At 37.0% G+C, this 22,197-nt stretch overlaps 1 protein-coding gene across 5 annotated transcripts in view; it reads left to right on the plus strand.

Annotated features, from left to right (window-relative positions):
• The window catches only part of LOC108704736, a 131,540-nt gene that overhangs the window by 7,829 nt on the left and 101,514 nt on the right, over positions 1–22,197 (plus strand). For all 5 annotated transcript variants that reach the window (XM_041577011.1, XM_041577007.1, XM_041577006.1 and 2 more), the window contains exons 5-9: positions 319–426; positions 619–939; positions 19,401–19,751; positions 20,092–20,403; positions 21,252–21,599. In XM_041577011.1, coding sequence (XP_041432945.1) covers positions 319–426; positions 619–939; positions 19,401–19,751; positions 20,092–20,403; positions 21,252–21,599 — 1,440 coding nt within the window. The remainder of the gene's footprint in view (positions 1–318; positions 427–618; positions 940–19,400; positions 19,752–20,091; positions 20,404–21,251; positions 21,600–22,197) is intronic.

A 22,197-nucleotide genomic window follows, 5' to 3' on the forward strand; every position in this document is an offset into this window, starting at 1 on the left:
TGGCACAGGAATAGAGCCTGAAGTGGACTGGGAGTAGCTGTGCAACAGGGCAGACAGGAACAGCTTTTACCATGAGGAGGTAACACAAACCCTTCTCCCTACAGCAAAGAGACCGGGACACTGAGCATGATCTACACATTAATATACAATATAAAGCCCAGGAATAAACAGATCTAGAAAATATATATAAGAAATTATAGGGAGGAGACGTCACATTGGTCACCACTAATGTCATTATTGTGTAACCTGTAGCTGATCAATATAAATGTCCCATGTACATATTTATATATAATTATATGTGTCCTTGTCTCAATACAGACCTGACTGTGAAGCACAGGTGGGCAGTGTACATTGCTGCTATTGTTCCCCTACTTATAGCTGGAGTCATATTTATTGTCTTACATCATATTATACAGAATATGAAAGGTAAGTACATTATGTGCAATTAATTATGATTTATATATTATCTGTGTAACATTAATATTCTGTGTGCTCAACCCTTCCATTTCTGACTTCCCCAGTCTGTTACCCAGCAGCCCCTGTCTCCCCCAGTCTGTTCCCCTCAAGATACTGTATATTGGCAGAACATTATTAAGATTGATGCTTCTTGTGTTACAGAACAACCAAAGGTGAGAGAAATGGTTTGCTCAGACAATGGAGTATTTAGCTTAGACGCAGACAATTTCTCCCCTAAAGAAATCACCATTTCATGGGAAGTGTCACAGCCGGTGGGAAGCGCAAGGTACCAACCTCTTGTCTCTTCTCTTGTCATGAGTGCCAACCAAGATGGCAGCTTCAACACCACCAGCACCTGTGAGCACCTGAGAGATAAAGTGAATGGGAATGAGGCCTTTTCCCTCCGGGCCACCGTACAACATGCAAAGCTGAAGCAGCCGGTTTATAAGGAATGGAACAGTGATAATGAGGAATATCAGAAATGTAAGTGATACTGCGGTGGGCTGGGGATATTAAGGGGTGTCTGTATAGCAGCTAAATGGGAACAAATTGTACCTTATGAAATATATAGTAAATTAAAGAATAGAATGTAAGGGTGGATACTGTCCCTTTAATGATCAGCACAAGTCTATTCATTGCACTCATGTTGTACAAGGGGGATACTGTCCCTTTAATGATCAGCACAAGTCTATTCATTGCACTCATGTTGCTCAAGGGGGATACTGTCCTTTTAATTTAACAGGACAAGCCAATTCATTGCACTCATGTTGCACAAGGGGGATACTGTCCCTTTAATGATCAGCACAAGTCTATTCATTGCACTCATGTTGCTCAAGGGGGATACTGTCCCTTTAATGATCAGCACAAGCCTATTCATTGCACTCATGTTGCACAAGGGGGATACTGTCCCTCTAATGATCAGCACAAGTCTATTCATTGCACTCATGTTGCTCAAGGGGGATACTGTCCCTTTAATGATCAGCACAAGCCTATTCATTGAACTCATGTTGCACAAGGGGGATACTGTCCCTTTAATGATCAGCACAAGTCTATTCATTGCACTCATGTTGTACAAGGGGGATACTGTCCCTTTAATGATCAGCACAAGTCTATTCATTGCACTCATGTTGCTCAAGGGGGATACTGTCCTTTTAATTTAACAGCACAATCCTATTCATTGCACTCATGTTGTACAAGGGGATACTGTCCCTTTAATGATCAGCACAAGTCTATTCATTGCACTCATGTCCCTTTAATGATCAGCACAAGCCTATTCATTGCACTCATGTTGCACAAAGGGGGATACTGGCCCTTTAATGATCAGCACAAGCCTATTCATTGCACTCATGTTGTACAAGGGGGATACTGTCTCTTTAATGATCAGCACAAGTCTATTCATTACACTCATGTTGCACAAGGAGGATACTGTCCCTTTAATGATCAGCACAAGTCTATTCATTACACTCATGTTGCACAAGGGGGATACTGTCCCTTTAATGATCAGCACAAGTCTATTCATTACACTCATGTTGCACAAGGAGGATACTGTCCCTTTAATGATCAGCACAAGCCTATTCATTACACTCATGTTGCACAAGGAGGATACTGTCCCTTTAATGATCAGCACAAGTCTATTCATTACACTCATGTTGCACAAGGGGGATACTGTCCCTTTAATGATCAGCACAAGTCTATTCATTACACTCATGTCCCTTTAATGATCAGCACAAGCCTATTCACTGCACTCATGTTGCACAAAGGGGGATACTGGCCCTTTAATGATCAGCACAAGCCTATTCATTGCACTCATGTTGTACAAGGGGGATACTGTCCCTTTAATGATCAGCACAAGCCTATTCATTGCACTCATGTTGTACAAGGGGGATACTGTCTCTTTAATGATCAGCACAAGTCTATTCATTACACTCATGTTGCACAAGGGGGATACTGTCCCTTTAATGATCAGCACAAGTCTATTCATTACACTCATGTTGCACAAGGGGGATACTGTCCCTTTAATGATCAGCACAAGTCTATTCATTACACTCATGTTGCACAAGGAGGATACTGTCCCTTTAATGATCAGCACAAGCCTATTCATTACACTCATGTTGCACAAGGAGGATACTGTCCCTTTAATGATCAGCACAAGTCTATTCATTACACTCATGTTGCACAAGGGGGATACTGTCCCTTCAATGATCAGCACAAGTCTATTCATTACACTCATGTTGCACAAGGAGGATGCTGTCCCTTTAATGATCAGCACAAGTCTATTCATTGCACTCATGTTGCACAAGGGGGATACTGTCCCTTTAATGATCAGCACAAGCCTATTTATTGCACTCATGTTGTACAAGGGGATACTGTCCCTTTAATGATCAGCACAAGTCTATTCATTGCACTCATGTCCCTTTAATGATCAGCACAAGCCTATTCATTACACTCATGTTGCACAAAGGGGGATACTGGCCCTTTAATGATCAGCACAAGCCTATTCATTGCACTCATGTTGTACAAGGGGGATACTGTCCCTTTAATGATCAGCACAAGCCTATTCATTGCACTCGTTGTACAAGGGGGATACTGTCCCTTTAATGATCAGCACAAACCTATTCATTGCACTCATGTTGCACAAGCGGGATACTGTCCCTTTAATGATCAGCACAAGACTATTCATTGAACTCATGTTGCACAAGGGGGATACTGTCCCTTTAATGATCAGCACAAGCCTATTCATTGCACTCATGTTGTACAAGGGGATACTGCCCCTTTAATGATCAGCACAAGTCTATTCATTGCACTCATGTTGTACAAGGGGGATACTGTCCCTTTAATGATCAGCACAAGTCTATTCATTGTACTCATGTTGCACAAGGGGGATACTGTCCCTTTAATGATCAGCACAAGCCTATTCATTGCACTCATGTTGTACAAGGGGATACTGCCCCTTTAATGATCAGCACAAGCCTATTCATTGCACTCATGTTGCACAAGGGGGATACTGTCCCTTTAATGATCAGCACAAGCCTATTCATTGCACTCATGTTGTACAAGGGGATACTGCCCCTTTAATGATCAGCACAAGTCTATTCATTGCACTCATGTTGTACAAGGGGGATACTGTCCCTTTAATGATCAGCACAAGTCTATTCGTTGCACTCATGTTGCTCAAGGGGGATACTGTCCTTTTAATTTAACAGCACAAGCCTATTCATTGCACTCATGTTGCACAAGGGGGATACTGTCCCTTTATTGATCAGCACAAACTTATTCATTGCACTCATGTTGCACAAAGGGGGATACTGGCCCTTTAATGATCAGCACAAGCCTATTCATTGCACTCATGTTGTACAAGGGGGATACTGTCCCTTTAATGATCAGCACAAGCCTATTCATTGCACTCATGTTGCACAAGGGGGATACTGTCCCTTTAATGATCAGCACAAGTCTATTCATTACACTCATGTTGCACAAGGGGGATACTGTCCCTTTAATGATCAGCACAAGTCTATTCATTACACTCATGTTGCACAAGGGGGATACTGTCCCTTTAATGATCAGCACAAACCTATTCATTACACTCATGTTGCACAAGGGGGATACTGTCCCTTTAATGATCAGCACAAACCTATTCATTGCACTCATGTTGCACAAAGGGGGATACTGGCCCTTTAATGATCAGCACAAGCCTATTCATTGCACTCATGTTGTACAAGGGGGATACTGTCCCTTTAATGATCAGCACAAGCCTATTCATTGCACTCATGTTGTACAAGGGGGATACTGTCCCTTTAATGATCAGCACAAGTCTATTCATTGCACTCATGTTGCACAAGGGGGATACTGTCCCTTTAATGATCAGCACAAGTCTATTCATTACACTCATGTTGCACAAGGAGGATACTGTCCCTTTAATGATCAGCACTAGTCTATTCATTACACTCATGTTGCACAAGGGGGATACTGTCCCTTTAATGATCAGCACAAGCCTATTCATTGCACTCATGTTGTACAAGGGGGATACTGTCCCTTTAATGATCAGCACAAGCCTATTCATTGCACTCATGTTGCACAAGGAGGATACTGTCCCTTTAATGATCAGCACAAGCCTATTCATTGCACTCATGTTGCACAAGGGGGATACTGTCCCTTTAATGATCAGCACAAGTCTATTCATTGCACTCATGTTGCACAAGGGGGATACTGTCCCTTTAATGATCAGCACAAGCCTATTCATTGCACTCATGTTGTACAAGGGGGATACTGTCTCTTTAATGATCAGCACAAGTCTATTCATTACACTCATGTTGCACAAGGAGGATACTGTCCCTTTAATGATCAGCACAAGTCTATTCATTACACTCATGTTGCACAAGGGGGATACTGTCCCTTTAATGATCAGCACAAGTCTATTCATTACACTCATGTTGCACAAGGAGGATACTGTCCCTTTAATGATCAGCACAAGCCTATTCATTACACTCATGTTGCACAAGGAGGATACTGTCCCTTTAATGATCAGCACAAGTCTATTCATTACACTCATGTTGCACAAGGGGGATACTGTCCCTTCAATGATCAGCACAAGTCTATTCATTACACTCATGTTGCACAAGGAGGATACTGTCCCTTTAATGATCAGCACAAGTCTATTCATTGCACTCATGTTGCACAAGGGGGATACTGTCCCTTTAATGATCAGCACAAGCCTATTTATTGCACTCATGTTGTACAAGGGGATACTGTCCCTTTAATGATCAGCACAAGTCTATTCATTGCACTCATGTCCCTTTAATGATCAGCACAAGCCTATTCATTGCACTCATGTTGCACAAAGGGGGATACTGGCCCTTTAATGATCAGCACAAGCCTATTCATTGCACTCATGTTGTACAAGGGGATACTGTCCCTTTAATGATCAGCACAAGTCTATTCATTGCACTCATGTCCCTTTAATGATCAGCACAAGCCTATTCATTGCACTCATGTTGCACAAAGGGGGATACTGGCCCTTTAATGATCAGCACAAGCCTATTCATTGCACTCATGTTGTACAAGGGGGATACTGTCCCTTTAATGATCAGCACAAGCCTATTCATTGCACTCGTTGTACAAGGGGGATACTGTCCCTTTAATGATCAGCACAAATCTATTCATTGCACTCATGTTGCACAAGCGGGATACTGTCCCTTTAATGATCAGCACAAGACTATTCATTGAACTCATGTTGCACAAGGGGGATACTGTCCCTTTAATGATCAGCACAAGCCTATTCATTGCACTCATGTTGTACAAGGGGATACTGCCCCTTTAATGATCAGCACAAGTCTATTCATTGCACTCATGTTGTACAAGGGGGATACTGTCCCTTTAATGATCAGCACAAGTCTATTCATTGTACTCATGTTGCACAAGGGGGATACTGTCCCTTTAATGATCAGCACAAGCCTATTCATTGCACTCATGTTGTACAAGGGGATACTGCCCCTTTAATGATCAGCACAAGCCTATTCATTGCACTCATGTTGCACAAGGGGGATACTGTCCCTTTAATGATCAGCACAAGCCTATTCATTGCACTCATGTTGTACAAGGGGATACTGTCCCTTTAATGATCAGCACAAGTCTATTCGTTGCACTCATGTTGCTCAAGGGGGATACTGTCCTTTTAATTTAACAGCACAAGCCTATTCATTGCACTCATGTTGCACAAGGGGGATACTGTCCCTTTATTGATCAGCACAAACTTATTCATTGCACTCATGTTGCACAAAGGGGGATACTGGCCCTTTAATGATCAGCACAAGCCTATTCATTGCACTCATGTTGTACAAGGGGGATACTGTCCCTTTAATGATCAGCACAAGCCTATTCATTGCACTCATGTTGCACAAGGGGGATACTGTCCCTTTAATGATCAGCACAAGTCTATTCATTACACTCATGTTGCACAAGGGGGATACTGTCCCTTTAATGATCAGCACAAACCTATTCATTGCACTCATGTTGCACAAAGGGGGATACTGGCCCTTTAATGATCAGCACAAGCCAATTCATTGCACTCATGTTGTACAAGGGGGATACTGTCCCTTTAATGATCAGCACAAGCCTATTCATTGCACTCATGTTGTACAAGGGGGATACTGTCCCTTTAATGATCAGCACAAACCTATTCATTGCACTCATGTTGCACAAGTGGGATACTGTCCCTTTAATGATCAGCACAAGTCTATTCATTGCACTCATGTTGTACAAGGGGATACTGTCCATTTAATGATCAGCACAAGTCTATTCATTGCACTCATGTCCCTTTAATGATCAGCACAAGCCTATTCATTGCACTCATGTTGCACAAAGGGGGATACTGGCCCTTTAATGATCAGCACAAGCCTATTCATTGCACTCATGTTGTACAAGGGGGATACTGTCTCTTTAATGATCAGCACAAGTCTATTCATTACACTCATGTTGCACAAGGAGGATACTGTCCCTTTAATGATCAGCACAAGTCTATTCATTACACTCATGTTGCACAAGGGGGATACTGTCCCTTTAATGATCAGCACAAGTCTATTCATTACACTCATGTTGCACAAGGAGGATACTGTCCCTTTAATGATCAGCACAAGCCTATTCATTACACTCATGTTGCACAAGGAGGATACTGTCCCTTTAATGATCAGCACAAGTCTATTCATTACACTCATGTTGCACAAGGGGGATACTGTCCCTTTAATGATCAGCACAAGTCTATTCATTACACTCATGTTGCACAAGGAGGATACTGTCCCTTTAATGATCAGCACAAGTCTATTCATTACACTCATGTTGCACAAGGGGGATACTGTCCCTTTAATGATCAGCACAAGTCTATTCATTACACTCATGTTGCACAAGGAGGATACTGTCCCTTTAATGATCAGCACAAGTCTATTCATTGCACTCATGTTGCACAAGGGGGATACTGTCCCTTTAATGATCAGCACAAGCCTATTTATTGCACTCATGTTGTACAAGGGGATACTGTCCCTTTAATGATCAGCACAAGCCTATTCATTGCACACATGTTGCACAAAGGGGGATACTGGCCCTTTAATGATCAGCACAAGCCTATTCATTGCACTCATGTTGTACAAGGGGATACTGTCCCCTTAATGATCAGCACAAGTCTATTCATTGCACTCATGTCCCTTTAATGATCAGCACAAGCCTATTCATTGCACTCATGTTGCACAAAGGGGGATACTGGCCCTTTAATGATCAGCACAAGCCTATTCATTGCACTCATGTTGTACAAGGGGGATACTGTCCCTTTAATGATCAGCACAAGCCTATTCATTGCACTCGTTGTACAAGGGGGATACTGTCCCTTTAATGATCAGCACAAACCTATTCATTGCACTCATGTTGCACAAGCGGGATACTGTCCCTTTAATGATCAGCACAAGCCTATTCATTGAACTCATGTTGCACAAGGGGGATACTGTCCCTTTAATGATCAGCACAAGCCTATTCATTGCACTCATGTTGTACAAGGGGATACTGCCCCTTTAATGATCAGCACAAGCCTATTCATTGCACTCATGTTGCACAAGGGGGATACTGTCCCTTTAATGATCAGCACAAGCCTATTCATTGCACTCATGTTGTACAAGGGGATACTGCCCCTTTAATGATCAGCACAAGTCTATTCATTGCACTCATGTTGTACAAGGGGGATACTGTCCTTTTAATTTAACAGCACAAGCCTATTCATTGCACTCATGTTGCACAAGGGGGATACTGTCCCTTTAATGATCAGCACAAGTCTATTCATTGCACTCATGTTGCTCAAGGGGGATACTATCCCTTTAATGATCAGCACAAGCCTATTCATTGCACTCATGTTGCACAAAGGGGGATACTGGCCCTTTAATGATCAGCACAAGCCTATTCATTGCACTCATGTTGCACAAGGAGGATACTGTCCCTTTAATGATCAGCACAAGTCTATTCATTGTACTCATGTTGCACAAGGGGGATACTGTCCCTTTAATGATCAGCACAAGTCTATTCATTACACTCATGTTGCACAAGGGGGATACTGTCCCTTTAATGATCAGCACAAGTCTATTCATTACACTCATGTTGCACAAGGAGGATACTGTCCCTTTAATGATCAGCACAAGTCTATTCATTACACTCATGTTGCACAAGGGGGATACTGTCCCTTTAATGATCAGCACAAGTCTATTCATTACACTCATGTTGCACAAGGAGGATACTGTCCCTTTAATGATCAGCACAAGTCTATTCATTGCACTCATGTTGTACAAGGGGGATACTGTCCCTTTATTGATCAGCACAAACTTATTCATTGCACTCATGTTGCACAAAGGGGGATACTGGCCCTTTAATGATCAGCACAAGCCTATTCATTGCACTCATGTTGCACAAGGGGGATACTGTCCCTTTAATGATCAGCACAAGTCTATTCATTACACTCATGTTGCACAAGGAGGATACTGTCCCTTTAATGATCAGCACAAGTCTATTCATTACACTCATGTTGCACAAGGGGGATACTGTCCCTTTAATGATCAGCACAAGTCTATTCATTACACTCATGTTGCACAAGGGGGATACTGTCCCTTTAATGATCAGCACAAGCCTATTCATTGTACTCATGTTGCACGAGGGGGATACTGTCCCTTTAATGATCAGCACAAGCCTATTCATTGCACTCATGTTGCACAAAATTAAATTACTACAGTGTTTGTAGGGAGCACGGCCAGTGTCAACGGCTCTGAGATCCAGTGAATCCCCCCCAGGGGAGAACAATACAATCTTATGTGTATTAGAGATAAGGATATTTGTGTGGGGAACCCCTAATTACATTTTTATTTTTTGACTTTATATCTTATTTAATACAATTTAGGAATGAAGATATTAGAGGGAGGAAAGAATGATGTCATTTTATATCTGAAAGAATAAACCAGTGAATATTGTAACAAGTCATCAGTTTATAATTCATAGATTCATTATTTCAGGATAATTATAATTATTCATAAATATTACAGGAATGACAGTGTCATTATATGAAAGATGCAAAGAAAACATTTATGAAAGAAAGAGAAGGGAATAAATTGAATACTATAACAAGCAGAGAATTATAATATAAATGAGTATTACAGGAGTTATTATTGGAGTGGGAGTATAACACTTTTATGTGATGTGAAAGTAAATATTATAGTAATTCTAATTGTTACCATTGTCTGTATTATTTCATTTATAACATAAACATATGATTAAACAAGTAAATGTGTCTGATGAATGAAGGAATATTAGTATTAGACAAATAAATATAGTTACATAGTTACACAGTTATATAGTTACATAGTTACACAGTTATATTTACACAGTTATATAGTTACACAGTTACATAGTTACACAGTTACATAGTTACATAGATGTATAGTTACACAGTTATATAGTTACATAGTTATATAGTTACACAGTTATATATTTACATAGTTACATAGATGTATAGTTACACAGTTATATAGTTACACAGTTATATAGTTACACAGTTAAATAGTTATATAGTTACACAGTTTTATAGTTACACAGTTACATAGTTACACGGTTACATAGTTACACAGTTATATAGTTATATAGTTAAACAGTTATATAGTTACACAGTTACATAGTTATATAGTTACACAGTTATGTAGTTACATAGTTATATAGTTACACAGTTACATAGTTACATAGTTATATAGTTACATAGTTATATAGTTACACAGTTATATAGTTACACAGTTATATAGTTACATGGTTATATAGTTACACAGTTATATATTTACATAGTTACATAGTTATATAGTTACATAGTTATATAGTTACATAGTTATATAGTTACACAGTTATATAGTTACATAGTTACACAGTTATATAGTTACACAGTTATATATTTACATAGTTACATAGATGTATAGTTACACAGTTATATAGTTACACAGTTATATAGTTACACAGTTAAATAGTTATATAGTTACACAGTTTTATAGTTACACAGTTACATAGTTATATAGATACATAGTTATATAGTTACACAGTTACATAGTTACACGGTTACATAGTTACACAGTTATATAGTTGCAGAGTTATATAGTTACACAGTTACATAGTTATATAGTTACACAGTTATATAGTTACACAGTTACATAGTTATATAGTTACACAGTTATATAGTTACACAGTTATATAGTTACACAGTTACATAGTTATATAGTTACACAGTTATATAGTTACACAGTTATGTAGTTACACAGTTACATAGTTATATAGTTACATAGTTATATAGTTACACAGTTATATAGTTACACAGTTATATAGTTATATAGTTAAACAGTTATATAGTTACACAGTTACATAGTTATATAGTTACACAGTTACATAGTTACATAGTTACATAGTTATATAGTTACACAGTTACATAGTTACATGGTTACATAGTTTCACTGTTATAATGTTATAGAGTTATATAGTTACACAGTTACATAGTTATATAGTTATATAGTTATATAGTTACAGAGTTATATAGTTACACAGTTATATAGTTACACAGTTACATAGTTATATAGTTACATAGTTACATAGTTACACAGTTACATAGTTATATAGTTACACAGTTACACAGTTACACAGTTACATAGTTATATAGTTACATAGTTATATAGTTACACAGTTACATAGTTACCAAGTTACATAGTTACAGAGTTATATAGTTACACAGTTATATAGTTACACAGTTATATAGTTACACAGTTATATAGTTACACAGTTACACAGTTACGCAGTTATATAGTTACACAGTTATATAGTTACACAGTTATATAGTTACACAGTTACACAGTTACGCAGTTATATAGTTACACAGTTATATAGTTACACAGTTATATAGTTACACAGTTATATATTTACACAGTTACATAGTTATATAGTTACACAGATATATAGTTATGTAGTTACACAGTTATATAGTTACATAGTTACACAGTTATATAGTTATATAGTTACATAGTTACACAGTTACACAGTTACATAGTTATATAGTTACATAGTTATATAGTTACACAGTTACACAGTTATATAGTTATATAGTTACATAGTTATATAGTTACACAGTTACACCGTTACACAGTTATATAGTTACACAGTTATATAGTTATATAGTTACACAGTTATATAGTTACACAGTTACACATTTACTTAGTTATATAGTTACACAGTTACATAGTTACCAAGTTACATAGTTACAGAGTTACACAGTTACATAGTTATATAGTTATATAGTTACATAGTTACACAGTTACATAGTTATATAGTTACACAGTTATATATTTATTTAGTTACATAGTTATCTCGTTACACAGTTATATAGTTATATAGTTACACAGTTATATAGTTAAATAGTTACACAGTTATATAGTTATATAGTTATCTCATTACACAGTTATATAGTTACACAGTTATATAGTTACAAAGTTACACAGTTACACAGTTAAATAGTTACATAGTTACACAGTTATATAGTTACACAGTTACACAGTTACATAGTTATATAGTTACACAGTTATATAGTTACACAGTTACATAGTTATATAGTTACACAGATATATAGTTATGTAGTTACACAGTTATATAGTTACATAGTTACACAGTTATATAGTTATATAGTTACATAGTTACACAGTTACACAGTTACATAGTTACATAGTTATATAGTTACACAGTTACACAGTTATATAGTTACATAGTTATATAGTTACACCGTTACACAGTTATATAGTTACACAGTTACACCGTTACACAGTTATATAGTTACACAGTTATATAGTTATATAGTTACACAGTTATATACTTACACATTTACTTAGTTATATAGTTACACAGTTACATAGTTACCAAGTTACATAGTTACAGAGTTACACAGTTATATAGTTACACAGTTACATAGTTATATAGTTACACAGTTACATAGTTACCAAGTTACATAGTTACACAGTTACATAGTTATATAGTTACACAGTTATATATTTATTTAGTTACATAGTTATCTCGTTACACAGTTATATAGTTATATAGTTACACAGTTATATAGTTAAATAGTTACACAGTTATATAGTTACAAAGTTACACAGTTACACAGTTATATAGTTAAATAGTTACACAGTTATATAGTTACAAAGTTACACAGTTACATAGTTACACAGTTATATAGTTACATAGTTACACAGTTACACAGTTACATAGTTATATAGTTACACAGTTATATAGTTAAATAGTTACACAGTTATATAGTTATATAGTTACACAGTTATATAGTTAAATAGTTACACAGTTATATAGTTATATAGTTATCTCATTACACAGTTATATAGTTATATAGTTACACAGTTATATAGTTACAAAGTTACACAGTTACACAGTTATATAGTTAAATAGTTACACAGTTACACAGTTATATAGTTACACAGTTATATAGTTACACAGTTACATAGTTATATAGTTATCTCATTACACAGTTATATAGTTATATAGTTACACAGTTATATAGTTACAAAGTTACACAGTTACACAGTTAAATAGTTACACAGTTATATAGTTACACAGTTACACAGTTACATAGTTATATAGTTACACAGTTATATAGTTACACAGTTACATAGTTATATAGTTACACAGATATATAGTTATGTAGTTACACAGTTATATAGTTACATAGTTACACAGTTATATAGTTATATAGTTACATAGTTACACAGTTACACAGTTACATAGTTACATAGTTATATAGTTACACAGTTATATAGTTATATAGTTACATAGTTATATAGTTACACAGATATATAATTATGTAGTTACACAGTTATATAGTTACACAGTTACACAGTTACATAGTTATATAGTTACACAGTTACACCGTTACACAGTTATATAGTTACATAGTTATATAGTTACACAGTTACACAGTTATATAGTTACACAGTTACATAGTTATATAGTTACACAGATATATAGTTATGTAGTTACACAGTTATATAGTTACACAGTTACACAGTTACATAGTTATATAGTTACACAGTTACACCGTTACACAGTTATATAGTTACACAGTTACACCGTTACACAGTTATATAGTTACACAGTTATATAGTTATATAGTTACACAGTTATATACTTACACATTTACTTAGTTATATAGTTACACAGTTACATAGTTACCAAGTTACATAGTTACAGAGTTACACAGTTACATAGTTATATAGTTACATAGTTATATAGTTACATAGTTACACAGTTACATAGTTATATAGTTACACAGTTATATATTTATTTAGTTACATAGTTATCTCGTTACACAGTTATATAGTTATATAGTTACACAGTTATATAGTTAAATAGTTACACAGTTATATAGTTACAAAGTTACACAGTTACATAGTTACACAGTTATATAGTTACATAGTTACACAGTTACACAGTTACATAGTTATATAGTTACACAGTTATATAGTTAAATAGTTACACAGTTATATAGTTATATAGTTACACAGTTATATAGTTAAATAGTTACACAGTTATATAGTTATATAGTTATCTCATTACACAGTTATATAGTTATATAGTTACACAGTTATATAGTTACAAAGTTACACAGTTATATAGTTAAATAGTTACACAGTTACACAGTTATATAGTTACACAGTTATATAGTTAAATAGTTACACAGTTACACAGTTATATAGTTACACAGTTATATAGTTATACAGTTACACAGTTATATAGTTACAAAGTTACACAGTTACACAGTTATATAGTTAAATAGTTACACAGTTATATAGTTACAAAGTTACACAGTTACATAGTTACACAGTTATATAGTTACATAGTTACACAGTTACACAGTTACATAGTTATATAGTTACACAGTTATATAGTTAAATAGTTACACAGTTATATAGTTATATAGTTACACAGTTATATAGTTAAATAATTACACAGTTACACAGTTATATAGTTACACAGTTACACAGTTACACAGTTATATAGTTAAATAGTTACATAGTTACACAGTTATATAGTTATATACAGTTACACAGTTATATAGTTATTTAGTTACACAGTTACACAGTGATATAGTTACACAGTTATATAGGTACAAAGTTACACAGTTATATAGTTAAATAGTGTAATATCTCATATCCCATAACTAAGTGAGTTAAAGAATTAACAGTGACTCTGGGCTCAGGGCAGTGTACACTATAAACACAGACGCAAAGACTGACAGAACAATGGCTATCCTGTCGTAAAAGGTGATTGCCTTCATATCTATCTCCTAACACTGTTGTATAAATGAGGAACAGCTATCATGGACAAAGAGAGGAGTCCATAGACCCGGCCTCAGGTGAGGAAACAACAAAGTCAATAAATGACATGGGAGGATCCCAACAACAAAGGATGAAAGGATTTGTGTTTACACCCTCAAGGTGTCAGAACAGGTTTCAGACCTTGGTAACAAATGTCAGATATGGAAGTGACTGTGCAACACTGCCACCCACAGGACATCTTAAACATCATTAGTTGATCATCTACAGGACACTACTAACTTGGAGGTTTCCATGGCTCATCATATGACATCGACTTGATTGGCTGGGACTGTCTTTTGGGTGTGGCTATCCTGGGAAAAGTGTAGTATGCTTGTTTGAATGGTCTTCTTTATGTGTATATAAAGAACATTGTAAATACTTTATTAGTTAGTCACTTTCCACTCCCTTCCATTGCATCTTTCCCTATCCCTTTCTACCTCCCTCCATGTTAGTTAGTTCCCTTTTTATGTAATACCTTTTAGTTCCTTTGTAAATAAATACCACTTATTTAAAGATCAGTCTGCCTCAAGTCATTAGCCGGCACCTCAAAATAGAGCAGATCCAACAAATAGTTACATAGTTATATAGTTACACAGTTATATAGTTACATAGTTACACAGTTACATAGTTATATAGTTACACAGTTATATAGTTACATAGTTATATAGTTACACAGTTATATAGTTACATAATTATAGTTACACAGTTACATAGTTATATAGTTACATAGTTACTGTACATAGTTACACAGTTATATAGTTACATAGTTACATAGTTACACAGTTATATAGTTATATAGTTACACAGTTATATAGTTAAATAGTTACACAGTTACACAGTTATAAAGTTACAAAGTTACACAGTTATATTGTTACACAGTTATATAGTTATATAGTTACATAGTTATATAGTTACATCGTTATATAGTTACACAGTTACATAGTTATATAGTTACACAGTTACATAGTTACACAGTTACATAGTTATATAGTTACATCGTTATATAGTTACATAGTTATATAGTTACACAGTTATATAGTTACAAGTTACATAGTTACAAAGTTACACAGTTACATAGTTATATAGTTACACAGTTATATAGTTACACAGTTACATAGTTATATAGTTACACAGTTACACAGTTATATAGTTACACAGTTACACAGTTACACAGTTATATAGTTACATAGTTACACAGTTATATAGTTACACAGTTACATAGTTATATAGTTACATAGTTTCACAGTTATAAAGTTATATAGTTACATAGTTATACAGTTACACAGTTATATAGTTACATAGTTACACAGATATAGTTACATAGTTATATAGTTACACAGTTATATAGTTACATCGTTATATAGTTACACAGTTACATAGTTACACAGTTACACAGTTATATAGTTACATCGTTATATAGTTACACAGTTACATAGTTATATACAGTAGTTACACAGTTATATAGTTACACAGTTATATAGTTACATAGTTACATAGTTACACAGTTACACAGTTACACAGATATATAGTTAAATAGTTATATAGTTACACAGTTACACAGTTATATAGTTACACAGTTATATAGTTACACAGTTATATAGTTACACAGTTACACAGTTACATAGTTACACAGTTATATAGTTAAATAGTTATTTGCCAGTCTCTCGGCACTATGCCAGACCTCAATGACTCCTGAAAAGTTAAGTAAAGATTTTTGGCAATCACAGAGCTAAGATCGCTAATTACCCTGGGATGAATACCATCTGGCCCTGGACCTTGGTTTATTTTAACATGTTCTAGTCTCTTTTGAATTTCCTCATGTGTGAACCATGCATCATTAGTTGTATTACTAGAATTAGGACTATTAAAGGGATACTCTCATGGAAAAAATGTTTTTTTCCAAAACACATCAGTTAATAGTGCTGCTCCACCGGAATTCTGCACTGAAATCCATTTCTCAAAAGAGCAAACAGATTTTTTTTATATTTAATTTTGAAATCTGACATGGGGCTAGACATTTTGTCAGTTTCCCAGCTGCCCCAGTCATGTGACTTGTGCCTGCACTTTAGGATGGAATTAATTTCTGGCAGGCTGTTTTTTCTACTACTTCATGTCTCGGTAGGACTTGGCTTTTACTATTAAGTGCTGTTATTTTGTATTAGCGAGCTGTTATCTCGTTACCTTCCCATTGTTCTTTTGTTAGGCTACTGGGGGGATGGGTGATATCACTCCAACTTGCAGTACAGCAGTAAAGAGTGATTTAAGTTTATCAGAGCACAAGTCACATGACTGGGGCAGCTGGGAAACTCACAATATGTCTAGCCCCATGTTAGATTTCAAAATTGAATAGAACAAAATTGGTTTGCTCTTTTGAAAAATGGATTTCAGTGCAAAATTCTGCTGAAACAGCACTATTAACTGATGTGTTTTGAAAAAACATGTTCTCCCGGGACAGTATCCCTTTAAGAAGGACATCTCAATTAACTGGTTCCTCATTTGTGTAGACAGATAAAATATAACAGTTAAGAATGTCAGCTTTTTTTCTGTTCTCATCAACCAGCTGACCCCACCCCTTCCTCCTTAATTTTTGTACTATTTACATATTTAAAAAATAATTTTGGATTATTTTTACTGCTTGCTGCAATATACTTTTACATATGGATGTTAGCTTGCCTTATAGCTTTTTTGCATGATTTATTGGCCTCCTTGTACCTTATGAATGATTCGGCTGTCCTTGCTTACAAGTGGAATATACTGACAAGTAGATTTATTATAAAGACTTCTCATTTTTGTTCTGTGTTTAACCCTGTGAAAAGCATTTCACAGTTAATATAAAGGCACAGTTTGCACGTCTGAAATGTAGTGTTTTAGTTGGTCCCTTATAGAATTGCTTCTGCAACAGAATCTCAAAGGAGACCATGTTATGATCACTATTCCCTAAATGCCCCTCACCCACACAAATGTTAGAGATGAGTTCAGTATTGTTAGTTATTACAGGTACAAAAGAGAGTTATTCCTAGTAGGTTCTTGAACGAGCTGGAATAAAAAGTTGTCATTCAGCATATTTACAAACCTACTAGCTTTTTGTGTCTTAGCAACCCCATTACCCCAGTCAATGTCTGGATAATTGAAGTCACCCATAGTAATAACTTGACCTGGTAGTGAAGCTGCTTCTATGTGTAAGAGTAACTGGGCTTCATACTCGTCCAATGATCATTTTCTTTGTAGCCTTTTGTCCAGTCAAAATCTTTACACAGAAGAATTCCACTCCCTCCCCAGTGCCAGTTATGGTTATTTCTTTAGTGAATGGCTTAGGACCATATTTAGGAATAAAACATAAAAATAAAATGTTGAAAGTGAGTGTATTGTTTGTATTTCGACAACTCATTAGTCTATAGGGGAACATGGAAGTGAGTTAGAAAATAAATATTGTCAGCAAATTCACTTGGCTCTGGTATTTATATCAGCAGTGATTATGGGGCAGTTGCAGTGTCGGACTGGGCCGGCGGGAAACCGGGAAAAAACCCGGTGGCCCCCGGCCCCCGCCGGCCCAGACTGGGTCCTAGATTAGCCCCCAAACAAAAAAAAAATGTGTGTGGCGCAGTGTGCTTACCATTAGCGCAGGCGCGTGGTTGGCCTTTCATTCACGCATGCGCGCTGTAAGCCTTTAGTTCATGCATGTGTCTGCCACTCGCACATGCGCATGGCTCACCGGCTATTTGCACATGCGCACGGGGGCCCCCGAGGTTCAGGACTCGGTGGGCCGGGATTGCGCCAGTCCGACCCTGGGCAGTTGATTTGCTGAGGACACAGTTAAGGGCCACGGTCCCCAATTATACATTCAGCTTTCACACTGATTCCCTCAATTCCAGACAAATCCTAATGGGTGATTTATGAACACAAATGATTTTTCCCACAATTCCACCATCATTGCAGCTTAGTGGGAAGTAGCACCTGTCACCGTTGCGCCCCATGTGTCCAAATCATCAGAATTTCACCTGTTTGTGGAGGGAAATTGGATGAAAGTTGTGGCTTAGTTTTCATCCTGGAGGTTTTGTTATTTGGCACTGCAGTAAAGTGGCATTTTCCATTGTTTATTTTGGCACTAATTTGGTGCTCCTCTTGTTGCAACTTGATGTTGTACCCCTGCTCCCCCACCATATCCAGGGGGCCAGTTCTTCAGGGTTCCCCAATGTCAATAGACCCAAGGCACAGGTGCAATAGTCAGGTACTATATGGAATCACAGGGAGTGTTTTTGGAATGACTGGTAAGAGCAACAACTGCATCAATTTATCACAACCACAATAACTTGTAGTCATAAACATCCCTTCTAGTCTTCTTCTTGCACTCACATTATATGCCAGGCACATGGGTACCTACAGCACAATATGGGAGGAGGGCACATTATATGCTGGATGACAGTTTAGTCTCACCTACATTTGTACTCCTGCCGCCATTTGTGTAGCTGTATTTCTACAAACAGACCACAATTAACCTTATATCGACATGTATTTCTTGTAATGCAGATTTCCTGTTGAGGCCGGTGATGGGGGAAATATCCAAACCAATTGTGTACCATAACAAGGAGACCGCCCTACACTGTCATATCTCTCACTTTTTCCCCATTGATCTAACTGTCACTTGGTATAAGAAGGAGAAGGAAAGGCAGGAGTTAACCCCAATATCTCCATGTGACATGTACAAGATCCCAGAAATCAGTCCCCACAAACAAGAGGATAAAACCTTCACCTGTACAGCAAGTTTGCTTTTCTCTCCATCACTCAACCAGGACAATGGGACAGAATTCATCTGCCGAGTGGAACACCCAAGCCTGGAGGGGGCGATAGAGAAGAGCACAGGCCCAATACATGTGAAAGGTGGGTGCTTATGTGATTATATAGAGGGACTGTGCTCCATCCCAGTGCTGAACTTGCATTTGTTAAGGTCCATACATTGGTGCTTCAGCAATTGCCCAGGTCATACAGTCTATGGAGACATTGATGACTATTTAGAGGTGTATTGCTCCCTGTTTGTGCTGCTCTTATACCTTATTATCACCTGTTTATATGGGTCCTCCCTCCCTCCCAAAATACCCCAATCATATGTGAGACTCTGGGCCTGTCCTATGTTCCCTGTTTGTCCCATAGAGCTCTCTATTAGTTGGTGCTGTTTATATGGGTTCCCATCCCCTGATTATCTCATGTGTTTCCCTTCCAGCCAAACCCCAGGTCATACAACCCATAAATCTCTCCATTAGTGACTCCGGGGAGGTTCTCTGCTCCCTGTTTGTGCTGAGCTTTTATCCCAAGGAGATTCCCATCACTTGGATCTGTGGATCCAGCCAATCACAAGAGACAAAACCATCAGAAGAGAAATATAAAGAAAATGATGATGGGACGAACGACATGGAAAGCACATGTACAATTCCTGGGAACCTCTTTAATGATCCAGAGTTTCAAATGAAAGTCAATTGGAAACATGAGTCAATGGATGAAGAGGAATCCAGAGAAATGTCACTGCGAAATCCAGGTACTGTAAGTTCATATGGGTCAGAGAATTATGGTCTAAAATATGGTCTATCTGGTGCCAGTTCAATATTAGGCTTTTATTCCATGAGCTCAGCAGTAAGAAATGACATTATTTATTAGGTTAAAGTTTTAGGATTTTTTTAGCTTAAAAGTCATTTATCAGACTGAGCAGTCGCGTGTGTAACTGGCCCCATAAGTTCTGTCGTTAGACCTCCCGCTCCTTCATAAGTGTCAGTATTCCCTAATGTGTAAAGTGATTTATAATTATCCTTTCAGATCCCACAGCAAGGCACCTTTAAAGGAGAAGGAAAGGATTAACCTAAATAAGCCTTATCACAATGGTCTATATAAATACACTAGTAACCCCTCAAAGTAATGCTGCTCTGAGTCCTCTGTCAAAAGAAACAGCACATTTCTTTCCTTCTATTGTGTACTCATGGGCTTCTGTATCAGACTAACTGTTTTCAGCTTAAACCTCCAGGGCTAGGGCTTGAGCATGCTCAGTTTATTCCTCTCTCCCTCTCTCCTGTAATCTGAGCCCAGAGCTATGAGTGAGCAGGGAGAGACTCAGGCAGGAAGAGATGTCACACCAAGCTAATATGGCAGCTGCTATCCTAAACAAACAGAGACAGTGTCTAGAGCTGTTTACTCAGGTATGGAAAAGCATTCTAAAGAATAAAAATGGCGTTCTAGCTTGCACTGTTGTGGCTAATCTAATGGCAATAAAATGCCTTGGAGCTTTTCTTCTCCTTTAAGCTCATGTTCATACATCTTATAAAGAGCTTTCATGTTCTCCAATATAGATATAAAGCATTATTTGTATTTACATTTGTGTTTATTCCCATTCAGACTTCCCCTGGAGGCCAACCATAGAAGAGATATCCCAGTTTATCTGGATCCAGGACCAGGCGACTGCTCTGTACTGTAAGATTTCTCCCTACTTCCCTGATGCTCTGACTGTGAGTTGGATGGAGAAGAGAAAGGGAAGGAATCCCCAACCCGTATCTACGTATGGGAATTACCAAATCTCAGCTATGAAGCCAGAGAGAAGGAATGATAAGACTTATAGCTACACAACCCAACTGTCTCTCCCACCATCCTCACGTGTAGAGGAAGATCTGGAATTCATCTGTAGGGTGGAACATCCCAGCCTGGAGCGGCCAATAGAGAGAAGCACTGGGACCCCACAGTTTAAAGGTGAGACTAACCAAGGGGATTATGGGATTGTGTGTATCCTAATGGGAACATATCATAGGCAAGTTCTGCTTTATGCCAGGGAGAGTCTCTCTGGATCAGAATTACAGTCTCACAGGACACATGGCAGCATTGAACCCCCAACTATTTTGGGCTTAGATTAATTGAATGGGGTTTGTAAGTTCTCCTGTTGGTGATTGGGTTCCTCTGGGTTACTTGTTATGTTAGTAATGGGGGGAGTTGCCATAGAGAATATAAATGGGATATTCATTTGTACAACTAATTTGCCCCAGTGCAATGTTCTCTGTCCCGTCATAAAAGACCCCTATAGTATTTCTGATAGAGAGATGTTTTTGAAAACTTGAAACCTTAGTGTTTTTCCATAATCATCAGCAAAAACGTATCGTATATATATATATATATATATATATATATATATATATATATATATATATATATATATATATATATATATATATATAGCAATAAAGCTCAGTCTCTCCCCCATGTGTTACTGTTACTGGTCCAGTGATTTCTCTTGTTTCATGGGAATTGGATCCAGAACTCTGAGAACCTTCACTTTAACTCTTTCCTTTCTTTC

Source organism: Xenopus laevis, chromosome 9_10L, assembly GCF_017654675.1.
Source record: "Xenopus laevis strain J_2021 chromosome 9_10L, Xenopus_laevis_v10.1, whole genome shotgun sequence".
In the NCBI taxonomy this organism is placed as follows: Eukaryota; Metazoa; Chordata; class Amphibia; order Anura; family Pipidae; genus Xenopus; species Xenopus laevis.